The sequence below is a fragment of the Lupinus angustifolius genome, chromosome LG20 (genome assembly GCF_001865875.1).
Source record: "Lupinus angustifolius cultivar Tanjil chromosome LG20, LupAngTanjil_v1.0, whole genome shotgun sequence".
Taxonomy (NCBI): domain Eukaryota; kingdom Viridiplantae; phylum Streptophyta; class Magnoliopsida; order Fabales; family Fabaceae; genus Lupinus; species Lupinus angustifolius.
Window position 1 is genome coordinate 882,185 of NC_032028.1, and position 23,958 is coordinate 906,142.

Here is a 23,958-nt window from a genome sequence, read left to right on the forward strand (position 1 = left end):
TCATGTTTCATGTATCATTACATGCAAATAATGTATGTATATGCCTGGCTCCCTGTATGCCATTTGTGGAGCTCATTGGAACATCAATCATCTCTGTGAATGGCGTATGAGGAGCCAAGCATATTCCATGTACATACATGTAAATTATCATTCTTATTTTATTTATTTATTTAGAGACAAATCATTAAATATACCTTGTCTCATATTCAATTTCTTAAGCTTGAAATTAATCATGCATTTTGTATTGATTATTGGAGATCATGAAAGTCTATAAATATATGCCAATTATTCAACAAAGTACTACTACATTGTCATTTTCAAAGTCAGAGATTTGCTTCCTCAGGACTGACAAAGGTACATAAGTTTATCTTCCTTTTCATCATTACAAAAATAAACTTTCATTTTTCTAGGGTTCATGTGAGTGATGCATAATATGTGATTTGCAGAACATAATATGTGATTTGACATGTTCAATGTTCTTCCTTTTTTTCTTCTCTACTTTTGTTAATTAGCCTTATAAATTATAAACTGTTGTTGCTAACAATTTAACACAGAAGTTATAAAAAAATACTCACTCACCTTCTAGTTATTGATTAGTCTGTCTCAAAAGAAGGAATAGTGTGTCATGCATTCACTTTCAACCATTTATTTACTCAAGAGTCGTTAAGAGTAGTTTATTTAATTAATACTATATCTCTATGCATAGAGGTAATTAGCCACATGATCATTGTCAAATTCATATTTTTCACTTATGCAAATTATTAAATAAATGCATATATTCTCAGAAAAGAAGAAGTTAAATTCATATATATCACCAATAAAAGCTACAATTACTCATGCCATCTATACATTTGAAATACGATTCAGTGGAAAGTCCTGTGGAAGAGTAATTTTTTAATTTGTTCAACCTTATCTGGGTAAATTAGTTAATTTTTATAACATAGTTTTCTTTATTTTATATTTTTTGTGGAGGGTTATCTTTGGTTTTTTTCATAGGATCGTTTATTTGTGATTATATATTTGATGGGTTTTGAATTCCTATTGATCATATGATCTATGATATTTTATGGTTAATTAATCATAATGTGAACATGCAATAACTTTTTTTTTTATTTCTCAATGTACTTTCTACCCAGCTCAAACTTTATATTATAGCTCATTTTTCTATATAATAAAATATGGGGAGTAATATATATGATGCTGGCATCTAGATGAAAAGGGGTGCTAGCTATATTAATCTATAACCATATGTAATGAACTGTTAATTTATAGATAAATTTGAATCCTTTAACAATATAACCTAGGAATCCTTCTAATGATCGGTAAAAAATATATAATGAATGTTCTATATATTTCCAAACATTTGATATTTTTAGTTCTTTATTTAATGTTTCTCGAGAATTTGTTTAATTATTAAAATGATTAAGCATTAGTCTTAATTTATATGGGGATTTATTGAACATGAAATTGGAATGATGAAGAATGGTCGATCATTTACTATAAGAGGAATGTTTTTTTATAGACAATAAATAAAAAGTGGCTATTAACCTGGAACCAAGATCCTCAGTCGGAAAAGGTTCATGTCCACGTAACCCAAGTCAATCATATCTCACCAAATTACATAAAAATGTTATTTTATATATTTTTTAATTTTCTTTTTAAGTATGTGTCAAATTTTTATTGGATTGGAAAACAATGAGACACCAAAAAGTGGGACAGCGGATCCCTATTCATTAACATTAGCCTAAATCAAATTACTAGAGCTAGAAGAATAGTGTACATTAATTAATGTAACATTGATGATCACACACACACATTCTCTGAAATATCAAGAATGAAAGTTATAGGCAAGGTGACTCTGAAACACACATGCACGCACGTATTGGAAGAGAGAGAGAGGTTAAGGAATAAGGAAAGTGAAAAAGGCAATGAATAAATTGAAAGGAATCTCATACAACAAGGAATTTGGACCACTTTTTCTTTCTCTTTCTCTCTCACTACTCATTCAACATGATTTACAGTCAAACCAGGTCAAAAGCTTACAATACTACATTATTGGTCACCATCACTGAGTTGTGTAATGGAAAGGCAAATACACTGAAAACTGAAAACAAGAGAAAAAATGTAATATAATTTAATAATTTTATCCTTAAAATATATTTTTACCTCAGTGCGTAAGTATTAAAATGCTCATTTGCCTATCCATTAACGGAGATGATCCTAACTCCCGTTAGTGGGACCCCAAAAATCATTTCTAGTATTTTTCCCCCTCTTTCTCCTTTTATTTTATTATTGTTTACTTGCCTTTTAAGCTTATAAGATATTTACTATGAAATATAATTAATATATATCTATTACATTTATGTAATATTTTTTTAATTTATTACTCATCCTTTTTACTATAACTTTAGCCATTCATTTTTACCCATTATCTCTTTTATTAACTAGGCCATATAAAATTGTAAAAAACATTGTTTAACGTTGTCTTAATTTTGTAAAAAGTAGCAAACTTGTTTCACTAAAAAGACATTTATACTTTGTTTAGTTGAGTTTAAAATAGGGCAGAAAGGGAAAGGAAGAAAAAATGGGTGAAACAATATTTGCTCATTTGGTCTTAAGAGAAAGAAGGGAAATAATTTTGTGAATCACTGGCCATTTTACTTTTTAGTACATCACCACTTGCTCATGCAAACTTTTCATTTCATAATCCTAAATAAAAAACTCTAGAAAATTCTTTGCACAAAACTTCTCTTAATCTCCTTTATTAGGTGTAAAATGGTTGGAACCATGTCATAATGAAAAATATATAAGAGAGAAAAATAAATACTTTTGACATGCTTGGCATTTACTACTATATAGTAAATAAACTAAAGAGGCATAATTTCATTTGATATATACAAAACTTTTGAGAGAGAGAGAATAAAAGTATGAAAGTAATCATATGATGCAAAAAGTTGGTGGATAGGCCAGGGTTCCTCAGTTTTTGATGCTTCTGCTGTACAGATTAATTGTACTCTTCAACTCTGAGATAAAGTAGATTCTATACTATTCCTGTCTTACTTTTCTGATGCCTTTCATTTTTTTCATTTCTCTCTAATCATAATAATCAATCAAATTCATTTACAAATTTCTTCTTACTTTCTTCATTTCCCTTATGAGGAAACAAAACTGTAAATATTTTCATATTTTTATAATCTGGGCCTCTCAATGATACAAAGAAAAATAACATATATATGTCTTACATGAACAATGAACACTATAGCAGGGTATTTTGTGTCTAGTCACATGCACTGTGTTCTTAATAATAATACTTGGTGCACATTGTTTCACCTCAAAGTGAAATGACATAATCAGAGACTATAGTTTTGAATAAAGTAAAGGAGGGGTGAATGGTTAATTATCTATACTAATTATTCAATAAACATATGAGGGGACAAGTGTGTATTATTTTTCATTTTCTCACATGATAATGCTAATGTTAGATCATTGTCGAGAAGTAAACAGTCGATTAACCACACTTAGTAGGATAAAGACTTTGTTGTTTTGTAAAAGTCACATGAGGTTCCTTCATCTTCTGTCATTAAGGTCTCAAATAAAATCTTTTTTCATATTCAGAGTGAAGTTGCTTGTTATAGCCATTTACTAGTAATTCAGAGTTCTACCATTGATGAAATGTATAGAGGGGAGAAAGAAGATCCATGAACGTGAAGAAGAACAAGTAGTACTTCATTCTACTAGAAAATAAATTTGGGTCATCTATGATGATCAATACTCTCCATAAATGGTATAAAACTCCTCAAGATTCTTTATTTTCTTCTATTATGCAAGCACATCACATGGGAAAAAAATACTGAAGTATGTTTTTGTGAACACAATTTTCTGTCATAGGCAATTTGACAAATGATAAAAATAATTTTTCTAATGGAAATAACATTATATTAAAATACCATATTTTTAATGAGAATAAAGTATCTTCTCGTACTAAAAGATAACTTATATTCTGGTATAAAGAGATACTTTATTCTCATTTTTAATTGTGTTATCAATATTTTAACATTTCTTTAGGTATTAAAATACCACAAAGTGAAGAACCAGAAGGAATAAAAAATAGGGAACAAAATGTGGAAAAAAATTAATAACCTGGAATTAAAAAAAATGGGGGACCAGAAAAAAAATGCCTTTTTGGCAAAGCAAATCCTCTCCATTTAAAGTTTGAAAAAACAGAAGTGGAAAAGGTAGAGGATGTTCCTACAAAAGAGAAAAAAAACCTATGAAATCATTCCATGTGTGTGGATATCAGTAAGGATACATGGACAACTTTCTACACACAAAAATACCTCAATAGACAATAGTGAATAACAACTTGTTGATGTTCATCTTGCATTAAAGTAATAGCATAAGACCATGGATGAACAAAAAGATCACCAAGCTTAAATTGTAGCCAAATTCATCTATCCATAAATATTACAAGTATAGTTTGTCGCAACAAAATTAAGGTACATGCTTCTATAAAAATTAAAAAGGTATACTCCTGTTTGCAAAGAAAACCAATTGAACACCAAAGCAACTGAACCTAGCTAGTTATACCACAATATTTTTTAACCATTCCTTCTGTGTAAATAAAAAATCATTGGTATGATGAATTGCATCAAATGGTACTATTTTATGACCTTCATCAAAAATAGATAAGGCTATTGTTTGAATGATTGAGAACTCTATTCAAAATGCATTACAGCATTTGTTGGGGCTTTTGTTTTCAAAATCATCTCTTCATACTCTGCTTCAGGATTTGACAGAGCCACAATTGCCCCTCCTGCTCCTATTGAAGCTTCACCCTCATGTATAACCACTGTTCTTATGACAATATTTAGATCAAATGTCTGATTGTATGAAAAATATCCAATACAACCTGAGTAGATACCTCGAGAACAACATTCAAGAGAATCAAGAATTTCCATTGATCTCAACTTTGGTGCACCTGTCATCGAACCACCAGGAAATGCAGCTTTGACACACTCTACTGCACTGACATCGGATCGCTTCTTCCCACGGATTGTACTCACCATTGTGTGAACAGTTGCATATGACTCAACGTCCATGAGATGTGGCACATGAACAGATCCAGGATCACAGACACGACCAAGGTCATTCCGTAGGAGATCAACGATCATCAGATTTTCAGCTTGATCCTTTTCACTGAAAGAAAAAGCAAACAAATTTTTATATCAGCATGATATAATTCTGGGCATTGAATATCTTGACTATAGATAGCAGATTCATAATTAAATATGAGAATCACACATTTTAATGAGTCATAACTGTAACCAAATAACTGAAGCATTAACACTGAAATTTAACGTATCACAAGCCTAAACACCTTCATAAGAGAAACAATATATGATGGATAGACTTGAATCTGCCCAGGAAAAAAAGTCACCTGAATTGTAATTTCAATTTGAGCTGTTCATCTTCCTCTTCGGTAGCACCTCGAGCTACAGTACCCTTGATGGGCTTAGCTTCTAGTACGCCGTTTCTATCCAACTGCAGGAACCGCTCAGGGGAAGAACAGCAAATAGACAAGTCTTCCTTTGAAAAATTAAGCCAAGCAGCATAAGGTGCTGGGTTTCTTTCTCTCAAATGCAGATAAAGTCCAAGAGAGTGTAATTCCTCAATTGGTTTCCGCATCTGAGTTGTGAGACACAGCTCATAGCTTTCTCCATCTTTTATGTAGTTTAGACACTTCTTAACATCCTCAATGTACTGCTCTCTAGATTTTTCAGGTACAAAACCAGCCTTACATGTTGAAGAAGACAGGGGATAAGACTGCTGCCTATCCAACTCTATTGGCACAGTGCTATTTAAGCTCAGAAGCTTCTCCTCTGCATCATCCAACCATTGTGTTATACTTGAACTTCCTTCATGTATAGCCAATAGATAAACATCATCATTTTTGTGGTCAATGGCTACAAGGTTATCAGCGAAGAAAAAACAGGCATCTGGAGTTTTAGATTTGTGACGGTTAGATGTAACACTACATTCAACTTTGAGATTATACCTGCAACACAAAAATCAATTATTTGTCTATTGTTGGTTTTACTTGAGAGGTCATAGTTTTATGTAATCACAACATGTAAGTAAACAATGCTTAGCAAGATGGTTGGGATGGGTCATCAGCAAAAAAAATCTATACAAAGGTTCGCAATATTTTAAGCAAAAATAAATGTATGCATTATCATACGATCCCCATCCTGGTTATCTTAAAATCCAAAACTGAGGGAAAGTAAGACTTAGCTAACTACATAAAATCATATAAAGAAGGGAGGGCTACAAAGAGAAGCTATGCCATGATGCAGAACGTTAAGGCATCACAAAATAAAAAAGATACAATTAGCAAATCATGTAAACAAAAGGTGTATAAATGTATATTAGAATAGATTCAATTTTACAGGCTAACCAAATCATGTTATTAAGGAGACTGTAATTTTTCACTTGTTACACTAACTATATATTCAAGTCCCTGCCACATAGTTGAGACAACAACAACCAAGCCTGGGTCTAACTAGGTGGGGTCGGTTACATGGATCAAATTATGTCATAATGATTTGTCATAAATCATATTCATTGACAAAGTGTTGATCTCCCCTAAATTGTTTCGCCTATAGTTTTTCCCTCTACCTCTACCAATCAGATTAACCTCTGTCTGTATAGTTGACACATTCAGATTTAATCTTGTCTCTTTTCTCTCTTTTTTCTCAGAAGTATATATATAATTGCTTGAGTTTACTACCTACCCGATGTAACCAACATATCCACCGTGAAAGTCAAATGGTAGACCTTCATAATCTTTTTCATCATAATGAAATGATTGAAGCTCCTGCAAACATTATGAAGGCAACATTTTCATGTGGGAGAGAGGGATAAAAGAGAAAAATAAATATATAATTACTCTAGTCAAAAAAGAATATAAGGCCCATCATCATTGGGAAAACCCAAGTAAGAAAATAATTTAAATATGAGCCAAGAAAATACATTCATGATGGAGGGTTAGTACACAGAAAAATGTACTGTTCTGATGTCCTAACCTGTTTACCCTGGAAAGCAATAACAAACAGAAGGCATTTTATTGGTCTAAATCATAGTACAATGGGCAATGAGGATATTTTGTGTATTTCAGAATAGTTGTTCTTTTACCATATTTCCTGTTTAGGATAAAGTCATTTTTTCTTTGGATATAGAAAGAAATTTCATTACATGGAAAGGGGGGAAGTAAAGCCATCTGGCCAACACTTTAAAAAGCTTAAGCTGTTAGGTAGAAGCACACCCAAGAATGATTTTACATCTCTGTCATACTCCTTCAAGAAAGAGCCTTTTCGGCTTCAAGTGTCGAGCATACATTGGCCCGTTTTTATCTTGCCATGAAATTCAACTTAGTTATGAAAGAATAGGTATGGCAACTATCAAACACCCAAAATAGGATCTAATATCCCATGAAGAAGAATCTCTGTTTAAAAGTCAAGTTGTCAGGTAGATGCCCAAGAATTGTCTTATATATTAACAATAAGGTATGTCCTATTTGTGGAGGGTCTTACACAAGGATAAAGCATAAAATAGCCAAAACAGTTTCAGTATATACCTTGCTAAGAAAATCAAGAAAACCTTCTTCCAGAAATATATTTTTCATTGAACCTTGCCAATCCTCCATTGACAAATAACCACCACCTTTTGAACACCCATCACTGGAAAATGAATGAAATATATTATACAATATCTACCATTAGGGTTACACTAGTACGATAGAAATACTTTTTCATGTCAATACATGAATGTAGGTAACCAGTGCAGCTCAGAAAGCATATACTGGAACACAGCATATCAACTAATTTGAAGAAGCTCACTCACAAACACCTTAAATAAAATAAAACAATAAAAGAGAAGAGAAACTAAAATATGGAACAAAATCTAAAAGGACGAGTTACAAACCTTTGATCAGACAATCTGAAAATCAACTGCTTCCAAAGGGGTCCACCTCTCCCTCCCATGAATGAAAAGCGTGCTCTTTCCTAATTAGGATAGGAAGAATAGCAATAGATAGTATAAGTTATGATAGAAAACTTTAGTATATAATTAAAGTATATTAGCACAATATGAAGAGATGCTATGTTCTTTAAAAAGATATCTCTATGTTCATCATAGACAGAGCCCAGAAATGGATTGATAATGAAAACCTTACGGAAGAAATAAATTTTCAATTTAACTCAAAGAATGCATAAATCCATACAATTACCTTCTCTGTAGAGGAACTATCCAGCCAAAAGGTGTTTTCAGCATCGTGTCCAAACAACTCACAAAATATACTTTTTGCTCCACCAACTTTACCAGCCAAGCCACCAAATTTCCTCCATTTCAACCTCAGACGTTTATAATCATCACTTGCATGATTGGCATTTACCTTGATGAACGTTTCTAAACAATACTTCTCAGCATTATTGTGTACCAAACGCCTATCTCCAGAAACTACTCTGTTTAGCTGATCCATTGCATTATTCTCTGACCCAATACTTCTGCGAACTTCTCTAAAGAGTCTACTAGCACTTGAAACCTGCATGCGTGCTAAAGAAATTTTACTGCTCGGGTAAATTTCAAGCCACTAACATATAAATTAGAAGGCCAATGGAAAAAAAGAACAAAACTATGGAGCATGTAAAAATGTTAAAATTATCTCAGTCCATCATATCTAGTTTAGGTTGCTAGATATTTCCAGACCCCAATGAAGATTGACATTGAAATATTTTTAGTAGACCATTTTTTTCATGTCATCCAAAAAGAAAAGGTCGCATAATAGCATAAAAAGTGAAGTGGCCTCAATAATTAAGGCAAACAATAATATACCAAATTTGTTTTATGACAAATTTTGATAAGCATAAACAGACACAGTGCATTTTGTACTAACAAAGTTTTTCAGTTTACCATAAGAATGAGCATGGTTTTGCTTGTTGTGTGACGACCTGAATTTCAGCCAATGTTCATTTGTAATCTCTCTAAAATTCTTGAATATTTGACTTCCATGGCAAGTTGCAACACTCTCCGGGTGAAACTGAAGGTCAAAATTGATGTGTTGGACATGATTAACAAAAAATAAATAAATAAAAACACAAAGCTAAGATTATATAAAATGATAATTTCTGTACTTAACACCTGCACACCATAATGTGGTCGTGATGAATGCTTGATTCCCATAAGAATTCTTGAACTTTTTGTTTTACCACAATCAGAAAGGTTTGAACTTCCATTTCCTACTTTAGCTAAGAAAGAATCAACAAAGATGCTGTCCTCTGTCTGAGTTTCATGAGCATTGAACTTGTCAGAATCCTTGGACCCAATAAATGGAAGTGTACTGGTGGGGGAGGCCCATGCTATTGGAATGAGTTCCTCAGGAAGTGATTCAGAAGCTATAACTAGTGAATGATATCGGACCACCTGAAATATGTGAAAAGCAACAATTATGACTGACGGTGGTGGATCAGATGGTCTTTTTTAGATGAAGGGTGACATTACTGCATCAAATGTAACCAAATGTCTCCTGCTGTAGTTCATTACCATCCATAGTGTCAGAATGACTTGTTTCTCTTAAGTATGCATATGACAAGCTCAAAATTGGATCGGATAAGACTCAAATGCTTCAAAAATGTTTGAAGGATCTAAATTCATATTCTTTCAAATATATAGTGGCATACACACCTTGAAACCAGAATTTCTACCAGAAGGTATGTCATCAAAAAGCTGGCAGCCATTATGCTCAATTTCACTGCATAGTAGAAATACTTGGTTAAAAGAAGGGGCGGGAACAGATATAAGACAGTTAAATGACATTTTTTTGTAGGTATATTCGTCTTCCTGACTATAGCAACTGCATAGTATGTACTGAAAAAACGGCATATGAGTTCCTGAAATGTCTAGCCATACCTCAAACGACCATGGATTGGTTCTGATGCATGTACAACTTGAGCTCCATGCACATAACCTAAAGCCTATTAGATCATATATTAAGTAACTAATCTATAAAAAAGGACATGATGTAGATAAGTATATAGCAGTTATGAAAGGCAGAAGCATGAGAAAGAGAAGGGGGAAAACAGCGCTAATCTATTTACAAGACAGAACATAATTTGAAAATTATTGATAGTGTGGACTGTGGAGTAAAATATTACAGTTTTTTGTGGGATTGAGTCTACTGCTATTTATTGATCATATATCATATAAGGGATAAAATTGCAATTTCAAATACATATGTAGTATCATTTTACTATTTTTTGAACCTAGGCATGTTACCAACATAGTGTTGTTTTCTCCAATTCCTTCTTCATTCTAGCATTCCGAATACAAGAATGGAATGAAATTGTTATCTCATTTCATGCCATAGAAGAAAACTTTCAAGCTATCCAATCCTCATTCCCATAAAAAAAACTTTGTATAGTATTACATGTAACCTTAGGATACACAAATTATATTCTGATAAAGAGTGCAAACAGTGTCATAAACCCTTCTTAGATGTTATCCTATATGAGTGCATAATGTTCCAGAAGGAAGAAACAACAACAAATAGAGGGATAAAGTTTCTGTTAAGCTATAACACATAAGATTGCTTCTGACTGAAAGCAGAAAATGGCTATCTTAAATTCTGATTTTTTTTCTTCAAAATCTTATCCAAACAAGTGTACAAGTCTGAGAAATGACTTTTTAATTAAGATGTGTTTTTCGTGTAAATTAAGCACAAAACACACTCTATATTATAAATGGGAAAGGGGGAATCAATATAAAGAAGGAGAAAATACCTGGTGTCCTAAGCAAACACCCAGAATAGGGATATCCCAACATTTGAGCAATAGTTGAAGACAGATACCTGAAGCATACAAAACCATTTTCCAAAATAATAAAAAAAATCTTCCACACCTGATCAAACCAAGATTGGAGTAAATTGGAAAAATACTGAATCAAATCATAATATTAAATTCTGCACACTATACCAGGAGTCCTTTTAAAACACATACAATGATATAAAGCTCTTTGATATTTGAATATATAAGAACAAGGAGTCCAGGACTATACATTCACCCACAAAAAACATTTACATCTACAAGTTCAGCAACTTAATTTTCTGTTCAATCTTCTGGAGTAGTACATAAATGTATTGAAATTATCATTCTGGGGACATTCCACGATAACATGATTCTCACCTATATCGTCTGGGCATGCTGGAGAACCTGGTCCAGGCGATATTACAACATTATCAAATGCATTTTCTTCATACAGGTGGTGGCAAAGTTCTTCCCATGTCCAATCATCATTGTGGATCACCACTGGAGGGACTGGCAAAATGAAAAACCAAAGCAGCTATTAAAAGAGACATGAACTCCTTAAAATAACTTCTTAAACCTTCCGAGAAAATAGTGCCAGCTATTTGGAATTCAGAATGTTCAGAACAAGTTTTTAGTGCTTTAAGAAAATAGTGCCAACTTGATTCTTATAATCTAATTCGTTTCCACAGACAAGTGTGCCTATTTAATTTTTAACACACAACCTGTTTGGCTATACTAGCTTATAGCTTATTTGGTAGGTTACAGCTTATTGACTTATACAAAAGTCTTGTAGAGTCACTTGGTAAACAAAAAAAAAAGGAGATTGTAGCTTTTGGAAAGCTACTTCGAGCTATAAGCTAGTGCTAGGTTCCACCGATAATTGCTTTCTCATATAACATTACATTACCTTCAGTTATTTAACAAATTTCAGCCAGTTGTACAGCTAGTTTTGCAAAATAACTCTAATTCAATCAACTAGATACATAGTTAGAAGCTACAATCGCACATCTTTTCACTGGCTTCAGAGTCTGCTAGTTTTGTCAAACAGAGCCACAATATTGTTTTTTAAAATTTTATACAGTCTGATGATAGAACAACATTAATTGTATTAAAATGAGAAAACTTACCACCATTAATAACAGATAACTCCTGGTATATGTTGTATGTGTAACTGTCATAATTGTCAATCAACAATGTCCTGACAGAATCTGACTTGTGCAAAGGCACGTGTACCCTTTCCTTTCGATCAAATGAATCTTGTAAATGACTATGAATCAATTGGCAAGATATCGCGACCTTTCTTCTTCTTCGATCGCAATTAGATACTTGAATATCACCATTCTTATTGGAACATGAAACCCTTACTGATGGTCTTGACAAAAGGAGGTTTACATTTGTATAATACATAGATGCATTTGTTGGACAAGTGAATTCAGAAGACAATGAACTCAAAGAAAAGTTCATTTTTTTATATAGAACAAGTGTATCCAAACAAATATGAGCAACTATTCTTCACTACTGCTACACCTTCTGCACATGAATATGCATATAATAAATTACTAATAATAAAAGCTTATGTTGGAGTACATGAATGAAACAATTTAGTAGATTATGATATATGAATGAAAATAGTAAATAATAGAATATATGAGATCAAGTGGTAATGTATATAAAGTGGAAGAGATGAAGAAAGAAATGAAAAATGAAAAATGAAAAACAAGAACTTACATAAGTGGAGAGATTATAAAGAGATGAGAATAGAGATGAATCAGATCTCAGGGCAGTTACTGGTGGTGGTGGCGGCGGCGAGGAATAAGATCGGAAGCGGTGGTGGAGAAGATGGTATGGCACTAAGCATATATATTCTGATAAGTTCATACATGGATGAGAAAAAGAAGATGTTGGAGTTTTTTTTGGTGTGTCACTCCATTATCTACTATTCATTTTTAATTACGTTTGATTTTTCAAGGAAAAAAAAATAATAATTCAAATTAATGGTGAATGATGTATTAAGTGTGCATAATTTTTTACACTATCACATCAGTATTATTCACTCTCTATATTGATTGATTCAAATTGATTGATTTCCATTAATTATATAATACTCCTATGTAAGTGGAAGAGAGAGACTCAAGGACCCAATGTTCAGTGAGATTCTTATGTCTTGTGGTGCCTTAGATCAACGATGTTATTTTTATTTTTTGTGCTTAAGGATTAGGATTTTCAAGTGCATATTGGTCAAAAAATAAATTTGAAAAACTAATACAAAATAAACTGCTGTAAAAAACGTAGAGAGGTAGGATGGGCTATTGATCGGATCTAATATGGGTCGTATATGGATAGTAGTTGGAGATGGTGATTCTCCTAAGGTTTCCTCATTTGGGATAATTACAAAAACCAAAATTGAATTATATTGGATTGACTTTCTAAAAATATATCGATTCGGTTCAATTTTTTTGTTCCAACTCTAAGAATCAAATCGATCCAAACCAAACCACAGATAGGATACAATCACTTCTAGAGATAACATTTTTTTATTAATATAATGTATTTACTCGTTGTTATGACTATAATGGAAATGAGTCGAGTCAAACCAAAGCCCAGTTCGATAAGGATTTGTCCAACTCGAAACTCGACTCGAGTTTGATACGAGTTAATTTTTTAGCTTACGTTCGGTTAAGTTAAAGTTCACGAACTATCCAGCTCAACTCAAATTAATGTATTAGACAACTTAAATAATTAATTAAAATATTTATCTTATATATTTAATATAATATATATATATATATATATATATATATATTTGTGTATATATATAGGGGATCAATTTACCCTATATTAAATCACACTAATTACATTCTTTTTTATTCATTTTTTTTAAAGTCCAACATACCATTATACTTACGAATGTCATTCACTCCATACATGATACTCGTACACTTCATGCAATAGTTCATACACGTCCACTCCATGCACGAATTTATACACATCCACTCCATGCACGAGTGAGTATGTATAAAAACTATATACACATCCACTCCATACATGATACTCGTACACTTCATGCAATAATTCAAGTTAGTTTGTTGAGCTAAATAACAAGTCGAGTTTCAAATGAATACCAACTTGATTTGATTTATTGTCAGCCCTAGTCATGACCCTAAATATGATGTGACCTATTAAATTATACAAAGTTGTGGACTTATGATATTATGTTTTATAGTGTATATAAACAATATTGTGATAATGTTATTGCAATATTATAAAGTTATCATTTTAAAGTATATGAGGCTCAACAATTTAGTGATGTGTATGAATTTTAAAGTGTGTATGCAATATAATTTTATAAAATCAAATAACTTTTTGTTTAAAAAAATTCAAACTAACCACGAACACCACAGGATTGTATGTCTCTACAAGTTGGCAAAATAGACCAATTGAACTAACCAAACCTTAAACTATTAAAATGGTCGTGGATTTGCAGCCAACATGTACTCTGCTTAAAAAGTGAGTGAAATTTACTAAGTTGAATCTCATTCTTGGTTCACATCATTTTCAATATTAGGTCCAATAAAAATTATGACGATAACAAATTTTTGATTTTTTTTAAATAAGAAAGTTTAGATTTTGAAATAAAAAATATCTTATAAATATATCATAAAAATAAAATCTTGGGATTGATTGATGAATATGAATGGTTATTCGACTTTGGTGGAAAAATTACATAATGGAGTCAAACTACACTATTTGATATATATTTCAAAATATTTATAGAAATATTGTAGTTTTTAGGAAACTCGTGTATGAGATCCACGAGTTTGGGAAAATCGCAGACCAGAAATACGACTTTCCTGATACATTTTTTTCCCATATGGAAGTCGTGTTTCCCAACATGACTTTCACTTTTTTAGAAGTCGTGTACCCTAAACACAATTTTCATTGTATATTAATAACAAAAATAATCTCTAGCTTATTTGTTTACACTGTAACCTATATGTCCATGGTTCAACACTTGAGCATTTTTAGGGAAGTCCATAAGTTCCCTAAAAACTATAGTATTTCTATAAATATTTTGAAACATATACCAAATGTGTGATAGTATATTTGACTATAGTATCACCTAATTTTTCCTACTTTTGTAGCTACTCTGATACAACATATTTTAGTCTTCTTTGTCATCAATGTCATGTATCTTAATAGGAAGTGTGAGGAATATTCACTAATTTTTTCATATGTAACATTGCATCTTGGTTAGCCAATCAGGGAGTGTGGCTGTGTGGCAAATGTACACCATAATGCCCATAATTATTTAGGATTAAAATACTTTTCACATATACAATTAAATTTATTTATATATGAGATATAGATATAGAATTTTTTTCTCTATATTGTCATAAGTAATAATTCTTATTAATAACAAACCTATCAAATATAGAATATGAAAATAAAGTATCTCTTAGTATAAGTAGATAAATCATCTTCTCAATTACTAAAATTATGACAAATGTTATATTTAATCATTTTCAATAAAAATATTTATAAAACTAAACAAAATAATACACAAATCAAACTTTTATCGAACATAAGAGTTAAGTTGAGAAGATTTACTTGCATGCACATCCCTCTTCCTCTCCACCAACCCTAGAACCTTAGAAATTGCAAACGATAGAGGGTGAGCAATGTCAGTCATACACCAAACACCTAACGAGTAATAGATTGAGCTTAACATCAACATGTATTTAATTTTATAAAATAAAGAAATTAGGATGTGTATTGAATATTGATGAAGTAGATTGTACCCAAAAAAAAATATCCATGAAGTAGGTTGTGAAAAGAGATGAAGATCATCCGTTCTGAACGGTGTTCTATTCTTTATCCCAAACTAATAATATATTAATATGAGAATAAAATAAAAAATCAAAAACAAAAAATAATAAAATGAGTTGATTAGTTTGCTTGGGACATGAACTAATACCGACACCGTGTAGAACATGTGATCTCTAAAGGTGTGGGTAGGTAGGTGAAGGAGAGAGCGCACTCCTAACTTGACTCTTTTCATTACATTACCCCTTTTGCCCCCAACCAAACCCCTTTCTGATTTCAACAAAAACAAGAAAAACTCAGATTTGATTTGATTTGGTTTGATATTTGATTCAAAATCGAAATGGCTTCTCTATCTTCGAAACCATTCCTTACTGGCTTCGCTTCTTCTCTCAATTCCGATTTTCCATCCTCCTTCTCTCTCCATCTCTCTCTCCATCACCGCCTTCCCAACATTAGACTCCGTTAGTCGAATTCTACCACACTTGTGTTCTTTGAATTTATGTTAATTTGAATTTCAATTTGAATTAACTCTGTTTTTTATGATGTTAATTTCAGAGATAAGAGCGGCTGGAAGCAGCTATGGAAGTCATTTTCGTGTGACGACATATGGAGAATCTCATGGAGGAGGTGTTGGTTGTGTTATTGATGGATGTCCTCCTAGAATCCCTCTCTCCGAAACCGATATGCAACTCGATCTCGATCGAAGGTAATTAGGATTATGTTATGCTAATTTACTATCCATTCATTTATTCATTCCTTGTTATTATCAACATTTTATGTATAATATAGGAGACCTGGTCAGAGCCGAATTACAACCCCTAGAAAGGAGACTGATACCTGTAAAATATTCTCAGGAGTCTCTGAAGGTTTATATTTCTTCCAACTATTATTAACTAACCACAACTTATATCCTTTTTCAACAAAGAAGGGTTTCAATCCATGTTTGATCTATTACTTGCAGGACTTACGACTGGAACTCCGATCCATGTATTTGTGCCTAATACTGATCAAAGAGGAAATGTAAGTATCTAATGCTACACCCTGCTTGAAATTTTGAACCTTTTGAAGGTTGTTGTGTAAGATTATAATGGACTCGGTACACCGACTAACTAAATACTCCAATAGTTGAGACTTGTGCATTAATCTTGCAAAGTTTGGTTTCAAGGGGATACACTAAGGCTGACTATCGATAGATGTTTTATTTCATCGGACATTTAATTTGATCATTGTTTGCCTGGAAGGTTGTTGCGTAAGCCATTTGAGATAGATTAAGATATTTCTCTTGTGGTCTGTTTTGGGATATTTTTTAGTATTTTTTTCTTCTAATTCTGTCCTCTGTAATTTTATGGGGGTTTGTTGTTTAAGGATCGATCCATTTAATCATAGAAAAGAGTTTTCATACGCTGGAAGAACATGCTATATTGCTTGGTTTGCTTAATGTGTATCATGATTAGATTTCATGTTTATAATTGCGGTAAATAATTTTTGCTCATGACAGTAGTTATTATGCTTTTTGACTGACTCACAAATTCATGTTCAGTAGCATTTGGTGGATTCTGTACTGCTTGTAAGTTTTTTAATCATTAGATCATTTGGGTTTCAGGACTATAGTGAGATGTCAATAGCTTATAGGCCTTCCCATGCAGATGCAACCTATGACATGAAGTATGGTGTCAGATCAGTTCAGGTACTGACCTTTATAATCTAACAAGTTGAGATTTTTCAATCCATGAGATATGCATTATGCTCATACATCTGAATTCTTATGTTTAAGGGTGGTGGCAGATCTTCCGCAAGAGAAACCATTGGAAGGGTTGCTTCTGGTGCTGTTGCTAAGAAAATCCTTAAGAACTTTTCTGGAACTGAGGTTTGTTGGGGGGATGTGTTAGCTTTTGTCAATATTAGCTTTTTTCTAAACCGTCCTATTGGGATTAGTAGAGAAATGAATAGATTCAAGTAAATTGTAAGGGACTTTAATCACTAGCATTTCTATCACCGAATTTTCTGCTAAATTTATGAAAGTTTCACATATAATGTTGAACCTGGATAGGATAAAAGTTCTGAATGCTTAATTTTTGTATAAAAGACTGACGATAAAGGTGAGGAAAAACTTCTCAGTGGAACATTTCTCACCCAAAGTTCCTCCTAAAATACAACAAGATAACTGACTACTACCACCCAAACTAAAAAAACAATGATCTAAAAGAAACATTTTGCTAAGAAATAACCTTCCAAGGACGGACAATCATGAGTTGTGCTGATCACTGGGTTGCATCCATCTGCACTGTTCTTATGTCAGAGTGTGCATATTATGAACTTGTGAGCGCTTAATTTTACCAGATATCACTCTAATGAATTTTCTGTTCTTGTAATTTTTTAACAAAATGCAAAGTTTTATTCACAATTCATTTTTGTTGCAGATGTATGTGCATATATCATGTTTTTATTACCAATTCCTTAAGGAAGATTCTTGGCTAAATGTCTATTTGGTTTCAGATTCTTGCCTATGTCTCCCAAGTTCACAATATTGTTCTTCCTGAGGATCTTGTTGATAATGATGCTCTGACACTTGATCAGGTATTAAAGTTAATATTCATATTTATAGACTTAAATATGGTTTTGGTCCCTATATTTATAGGTGATGCTGATTTTAGTCATTTTTTTAAAGTTTTTACTCCCTGCATTTTAGTCGGTTTTGATTTTACTCTTCGCCATCAACCATGGATGGAAAATACAAATGTGGAGGGACTAAATCCTTAAAAACCACATGAACTAAAATCAGTGTGGCCTATAAATGTAGGGTTCAAATAGATTTAGGACACATGTTGTCTTTTGTAACTTTCAGACTTTCACTTCTAAAGATTAAACTGAGTTTTGACAAATTGATTGTACTACAAACTGCTCTTGCAATGGGATTCTCATCAAAGAAGAAATCTCATTGCAATTGCAAACTGAAACTTAATATGTCCCCAGTGTTAATTTCATGACTAACATTGCTAAGTAAATGAGTGGTCAGTACCTTTGCCAACCTACCCTTCTCCACAAGGCATTTAGGTACAAAGCTCCATTTCTGGTGAATGTGCAAGTAGCCAAGTGTATTATTCCCATGGATTTGATTCAATAATTTTATATCTAGTGCATGAAAAAACATGACAAACCTTTTTGTATACTAGTAGATGTAAAGGAAGACACCATTCATGTAAAATGAACAGATTTTCATTCTTTTGAACACATGGCTACTGCATTTAATTAGATTTTCATTTACATCTACCCTCCCCAGACCTCACTAGGTGGGAGCCTCGTGCATTGGGCTGCCCTTTTTATTGCATCAATTTAATCCGCAATAGGCTCCTGTATTTTTACGCAATAACTGCCTATTTGCCGGTAACTTTGTCCAAAACTCACACAATAGTATTGCTCTTTCCAATAAATTATGCAACTTCAAGGAAACTATATATAGTGTATTATTGAATTATAAATAAGTGTGAATGGCCTATTATTCTGACATTTACTTACTGCATTTTGCCAAACTGGCCGATTATTTTATTACTTATATTGATAATACTTACTATTGATGTTATTTTCTATATAATAATCTTGCAACTCTGAAGCCAAATTTCTGGTTTGTCACTTCTTTGACTATTTTCCAGATTGAGAGTAACATTGTTCGATGTCCAGACCCTGAGTATGCAGAGAAGATGATATCTGCTATTGATGCTGTTCGGGTGAAAGGTGATTCAGTTGGTGGTGTTGTGACATGCATTGTGAGGAATTGTCCACGCGTAAGTCTATTCATCTCTGGGTTGAGCAAATTTGCAAGTTTGGCTTTGGATACAAATAAACTTGTAAAAGTGATAAAATATGCACAAGGGATTTGTGGGAACTCAGTGCTTACTGAGCTAGTAATGTGACTTAGAATCTTGTGGAAACTCTAAAAACCAGTAGAAACTGGACCTTAGTTAAAATAATACAATATGTGCTCTTTTTGCTCATCAAAGACTTAAAAGTTGTACTCTATTACTATATTTGACTTCTCTGAGGTATTCTGGTCCTGTTATTTGGTAATTTCATGATTAACATGAGAGAAAGGGAAGAAAAGGACATTGTTCTTGACATGCATATTTGTTTTTTTTACAACTTGGGATCTCCTTTTATATATTTACTTGCATGCCTGATATTTTAAGACATTTTCTCATTGTTACCCACCAAGTATTTCTTGTGTTGATTATTTAGATTTTTCATGTAGTTTTCCATAATAGAAATGATATTATTATTTGTCATTCTTATTATTATTATTATTATTCAGGGGCTTGGTTCACCTGTGTTCGACAAACTTGAAGCTGAGCTGGCTAAAGCTTGTATGTCATTGCCTGCAACTAAGGGCTTTCAATTTGGTAGTGGGTTTGCAGGTATAGTAACTTGTTATATATTTTATGATTCTGAGTGCATTTATCTCATAATGTAATCTTATCAAACATGGATTGATTAAGAGCGTGAGCCTTGGTGCAACGGAAAAGTTGTCGCCTTGTGACTTGGAGGTCATGGGTTCAAATTATGAAAAATAGTTTGTCCCTGCTCATGGGGGTAAGGTTGCCTACATTTAACTCTCTCCCCAAACCCCTTCAGGTGGGAGCCTCATGCATTAAACAATGATGAGTGTCACTTGTGTCTGAGGTGTGTTATGATGCCTTGATGTTGCAGGTACCTTTTTGACTGGGAGTGAACACAATGATGAGTTCTATATTGATGAACATGGAAAGGTGAGGACAAGAACAAACCGCTCTGGTGGGATACAGGTATTATTCTTTTCTATAATTACTAGTTAGTTGTTTCTAGATGTCCAGTATGTTGGTCAGGTGTTTATTTCCCTTACTTATATTATCTCTCTATAATCAGGGTGGTATTTCCAACGGGGAAATAATAAACATGAGAATAGCTTTCAAGCCAACATCAACTATATCAGTAAGTCCAATCCCTTTCTTCTTTCTCTCTCCATCTGTATCCCATCCACCCATATATGCAGATAGCAGTGCACATGCTTGCAAACATAGATACTCTCAGATTTGTTCATTGATCTTTCACAATGCTTGATAACGGGTTTGTAATTATTTATCAATTAATTTATTACATATCATTTAATATTCTGTTAGACTCACATATGTAAGGAGGATGGGATGTGTAATATTGAGAGTGCTCACACTAGTTGGCTGCAGCATAAGAGAATGTTGATGTGGCAATGAGAGAAAGAAGGCAGGTGTACGTATTCAGTGAGAGGAGTAAGAATATATATGAAATGTGTTTTAAAAAGAGATAAGGTAGGCAATTAGTGAGCAAGGATGACTTGGGAGGGAGGTTACGGGTCTCTTGAATGACACATGCTTTCTTGTCTTTTTCTCTGGTCCCTATCCTGTAATGGCTTCCTGGGTACTGGTTTCTCGTTAAGATAGTAATGTGACGGGTTCTTCGACACTGTTCAGTACCACTTTCCTATCATATTCAGTTATTCATGTGTGATTGTTGCCAATATATGCACATATACTTTCATTTGGTGATGGTTTTCTTTGTCGAATGAAATGTCCTTTTGCATTATACATATTTGATATGAACTAAACAAGGCAATACACTTGTGCAGAGGAAACAGTTTACAGTGACTCGAGAGAAAGAGGAAACAGAGCTGATTGCCAGAGGTCGCCATGATCCTTGTGTTGTCCCAAGAGGTTAATAACTTGACCTTTTATTCCTTTTCAGAGTGATTTTATCTTATCTTCATCTAGATTTTTTCCTTAAATATTTTCTGACATTGATAGTAATTCATTTAAGTTCGTGAGAGGCTCCTTTAGAATGGAGTTAATATTTGACCTGTAAGGATGACATGATTTATGATATGACAACTTTTCCATAGGAAAGAAGAAAGAGTTTTGTGTCTGTGTGTGATTTTCTAATATGACAAAAAAATCCCCTCATTTTACTTGCCTGCATTTCCATTTGTAGAAAAGAAATTTAGTGAAATTTTTGTTTGAACTGGTCATGCAGCTGTACCAATGGTAGAGTCTATGGTAGCTTTGGTGCTTGTGGATCAATTGATGGCACAATTTGCGCAGTGTAATCTGTTTCCTGTAAACACTGATTTGCAAGAATCCTTGTTGCCCAGATTAGAGCCTAAAGAAGTGCTCTTCTGAATGAAGGTGAAGGGATGCATAAATCGGTAAATGTGCCCAGATAAAATCTTCTTATGGCTAGTATTTACTTTACAGTTATTTCAATTTGATGGGAAATTTACTTCGCGCATTTTTTGGCTGTTATCTATTGTCCTGTATTAATGTAAGGCTCAAATATATTTTCTTTACTCTGTTTTTTCTCTTTTCATTTTTGCTTGTGAACATTGTTTCTTGAACCCCTTGCTGCAAAAGCAACAAGATGGGCTTGTTCTTGTAGTGAATTTGTATGACTTATGGTAAGAAACGTAACAGATTCTGAAGGTCCTATAATAAATACGTATGCATTTCAATAAATGAAGCTTTCACAACTTTGGATGTTCATATTATAAATTATGATTGCAAAGACGATTTCTAGTTTTTTATTGTCGTTATGACTAATGAGGTAAACTTTGATGATCAATATAACAAGTTTTGGCCGGTGCTGCCATCTCCTGTATTAGACCTGTGTTTGGGATTGAGCTCTCCTCATGTGCTTAAGTCCTAACAGTTGATATCTTTCATTGAGAGTTGTGTTACGAAAAAGGCTACCTATAGGCTGAATTAATGTACATTACCGAATACTGATAGGTGAGTGAAACTGTCAAAAGAGAAAAGGCTGCAGTCGGGTCAATGTCAGTAGAGTGAAAGCTAAGGGAGGCGATAATGTTAGGAGGCTTACATTGAATAAAATAGTAAACTCAATGTGATACTTAAGTCATGAAGCTCTCCTATCTAATAGACTATTCTTTTGGGTGAGATTTTCCTTATGTGCTTAAGTCCTAACACTCTATTAGCTTGCAATAAGCTAATAGACTATTCTTTTATAGCTACTTCTGTTCTCATTTGTCTTAATTGGTCAACCAATAAGCTTAAAACTGGGCACAAAAATTCCCCACTTTATCTTATTTTATTACCATGCTCTGAATAAATGCTATATACTTTATTTATTTTGAACTTCGAGTCGTGCATATATATGCTGGTGGTGAGTTGGACTCAACTTTAGTGCCCTTACCGTTAAAAATACCCAATCTCTCATCTTAACTCGAGATGTATATTTTATACCCTGACAAATAGCTTGCAAGAAAATATCATATTTGAATTTAAAATAAATTGTGGGACACTATATGTAACAAAATTGAGCTAACATGGAAGAATGTAATATCAGTCTAAATATTTATAGATTAATATATTATTCACCATTTATTTGCATTATTTTTTTAAAATGTTAATAATAATAAAACATAAATAATGAATGATGAAAAGTAATAATATATAATACTTATACAATGTCAATACATATTTTCATTTGGGTTATTCATTATATGATATTACACACTTAAAAAATTCAAATGAAGGGAAAAAATGCAATCAAGCCAATAAATAAATGAAATGTCATTAGAGCACATAATGTGATGTGCTTTTGTAGTTTTTGATGCTTATTATTCCCATCAACTCATTGAGACAACAACTTTCCTATTTTCTTGTTTTAATTTTTATTAATATTATCACTAACATTTGCTCGTTTTATATATTCATTTTCATTTTTATTGGAAGCCTATCAAATTTATCAACCACTAAAATCATATTTCATCATTACAAATAAAGTTCATGAAATATGCGAATTATTTATCACGTCCAATGATTGGTTATTCATTCTCGGTTGAAATTTATAAAAGTAAATTACCTGCTTCTTCCCTATGTTTTGGTTTACCAAACCTTATTTGGTTGACTACAAGATTTCTATCATTAAAAGACAAAATTTATTTTATATAAAAATATTATAACTAATTAACTTCAAAAGATCCGAAATCGTTATTAGTGTAGAATGTTTTGTATAATGAAATATATATTTTCATGCAATGAACTAATCTATTTTAAGGTGTATGTTAATGTTATTACTTTTAGGAATTGAATCTTTAACATTTGATCTAGTACAATATTTGGAGATTTAGTTGAGCTTTACATTATTAGACCAATGTCTCATTTATATTGGTAGGTAGAGATTAATAACACTTAGACTTCTAGGCTTATTTTATTAATTATGATTATACACATAAAATGGAAAAGTGCGATGGCGTGTA

The 23,958-nt window shown here is 32.6% G+C and overlaps 2 protein-coding genes across 3 annotated transcripts in view; one reads left to right on the plus strand and one right to left on the minus strand.

Annotated features, from left to right (window-relative positions):
• Nucleotides 1-12,661, minus strand: part of LOC109335775 (aminodeoxychorismate synthase, chloroplastic) — a 24,320-nt gene extending 11,659 nt beyond the window's left edge. Inside the window, exons 1-14 of one of the 2 annotated variants that reach the window (XM_019571949.1) lie at nucleotides 12,585-12,661; nucleotides 11,984-12,386; nucleotides 11,235-11,366; nucleotides 10,833-10,900; nucleotides 9,964-10,028; nucleotides 9,739-9,805; nucleotides 9,196-9,477; nucleotides 8,968-9,094; nucleotides 8,285-8,610; nucleotides 7,981-8,060; nucleotides 7,634-7,736; nucleotides 6,792-6,874; nucleotides 5,438-6,055; nucleotides 4,691-5,196 (exon numbers count right to left, since the gene is read on the minus strand). In XM_019571949.1, the coding sequence (XP_019427494.1) occupies nucleotides 4,716-5,196; nucleotides 5,438-6,055; nucleotides 6,792-6,874; nucleotides 7,634-7,736; nucleotides 7,981-8,060; nucleotides 8,285-8,610; nucleotides 8,968-9,094; nucleotides 9,196-9,477; nucleotides 9,739-9,805; nucleotides 9,964-10,028; nucleotides 10,833-10,900; nucleotides 11,235-11,366; nucleotides 11,984-12,320 (2,769 nt within the window). In that variant the 5' untranslated portion in view covers nucleotides 12,321-12,386; nucleotides 12,585-12,661 and the 3' untranslated portion in view covers nucleotides 4,691-4,715. Of the gene's footprint in view, nucleotides 1-4,513; nucleotides 5,197-5,437; nucleotides 6,056-6,791; nucleotides 6,875-7,633; nucleotides 7,737-7,980; nucleotides 8,061-8,284; nucleotides 8,611-8,967; nucleotides 9,095-9,195; nucleotides 9,478-9,738; nucleotides 9,806-9,963; nucleotides 10,029-10,832; nucleotides 10,901-11,234; nucleotides 11,367-11,983; nucleotides 12,387-12,584 lie in introns of those variants that run through there. The other variant, XM_019571948.1, reaches the window with a different exon arrangement.
• Nucleotides 15,953-22,208, plus strand: LOC109335778 (chorismate synthase, chloroplastic-like). The gene is made up of 13 exons (XM_019571955.1): nucleotides 15,953-16,141; nucleotides 16,236-16,386; nucleotides 16,470-16,546; nucleotides 16,642-16,700; nucleotides 17,284-17,367; nucleotides 17,455-17,547; nucleotides 18,177-18,257; nucleotides 19,331-19,462; nucleotides 19,987-20,089; nucleotides 20,382-20,476; nucleotides 20,577-20,642; nucleotides 21,313-21,397; nucleotides 21,714-22,208. Exons 1-13 carry the CDS (start codon nucleotides 16,021-16,023, stop codon nucleotides 21,857-21,859), a joined length of 1,293 nt encoding a protein of 430 aa, XP_019427500.1. The 5' UTR covers nucleotides 15,953-16,020; the 3' UTR covers nucleotides 21,860-22,208.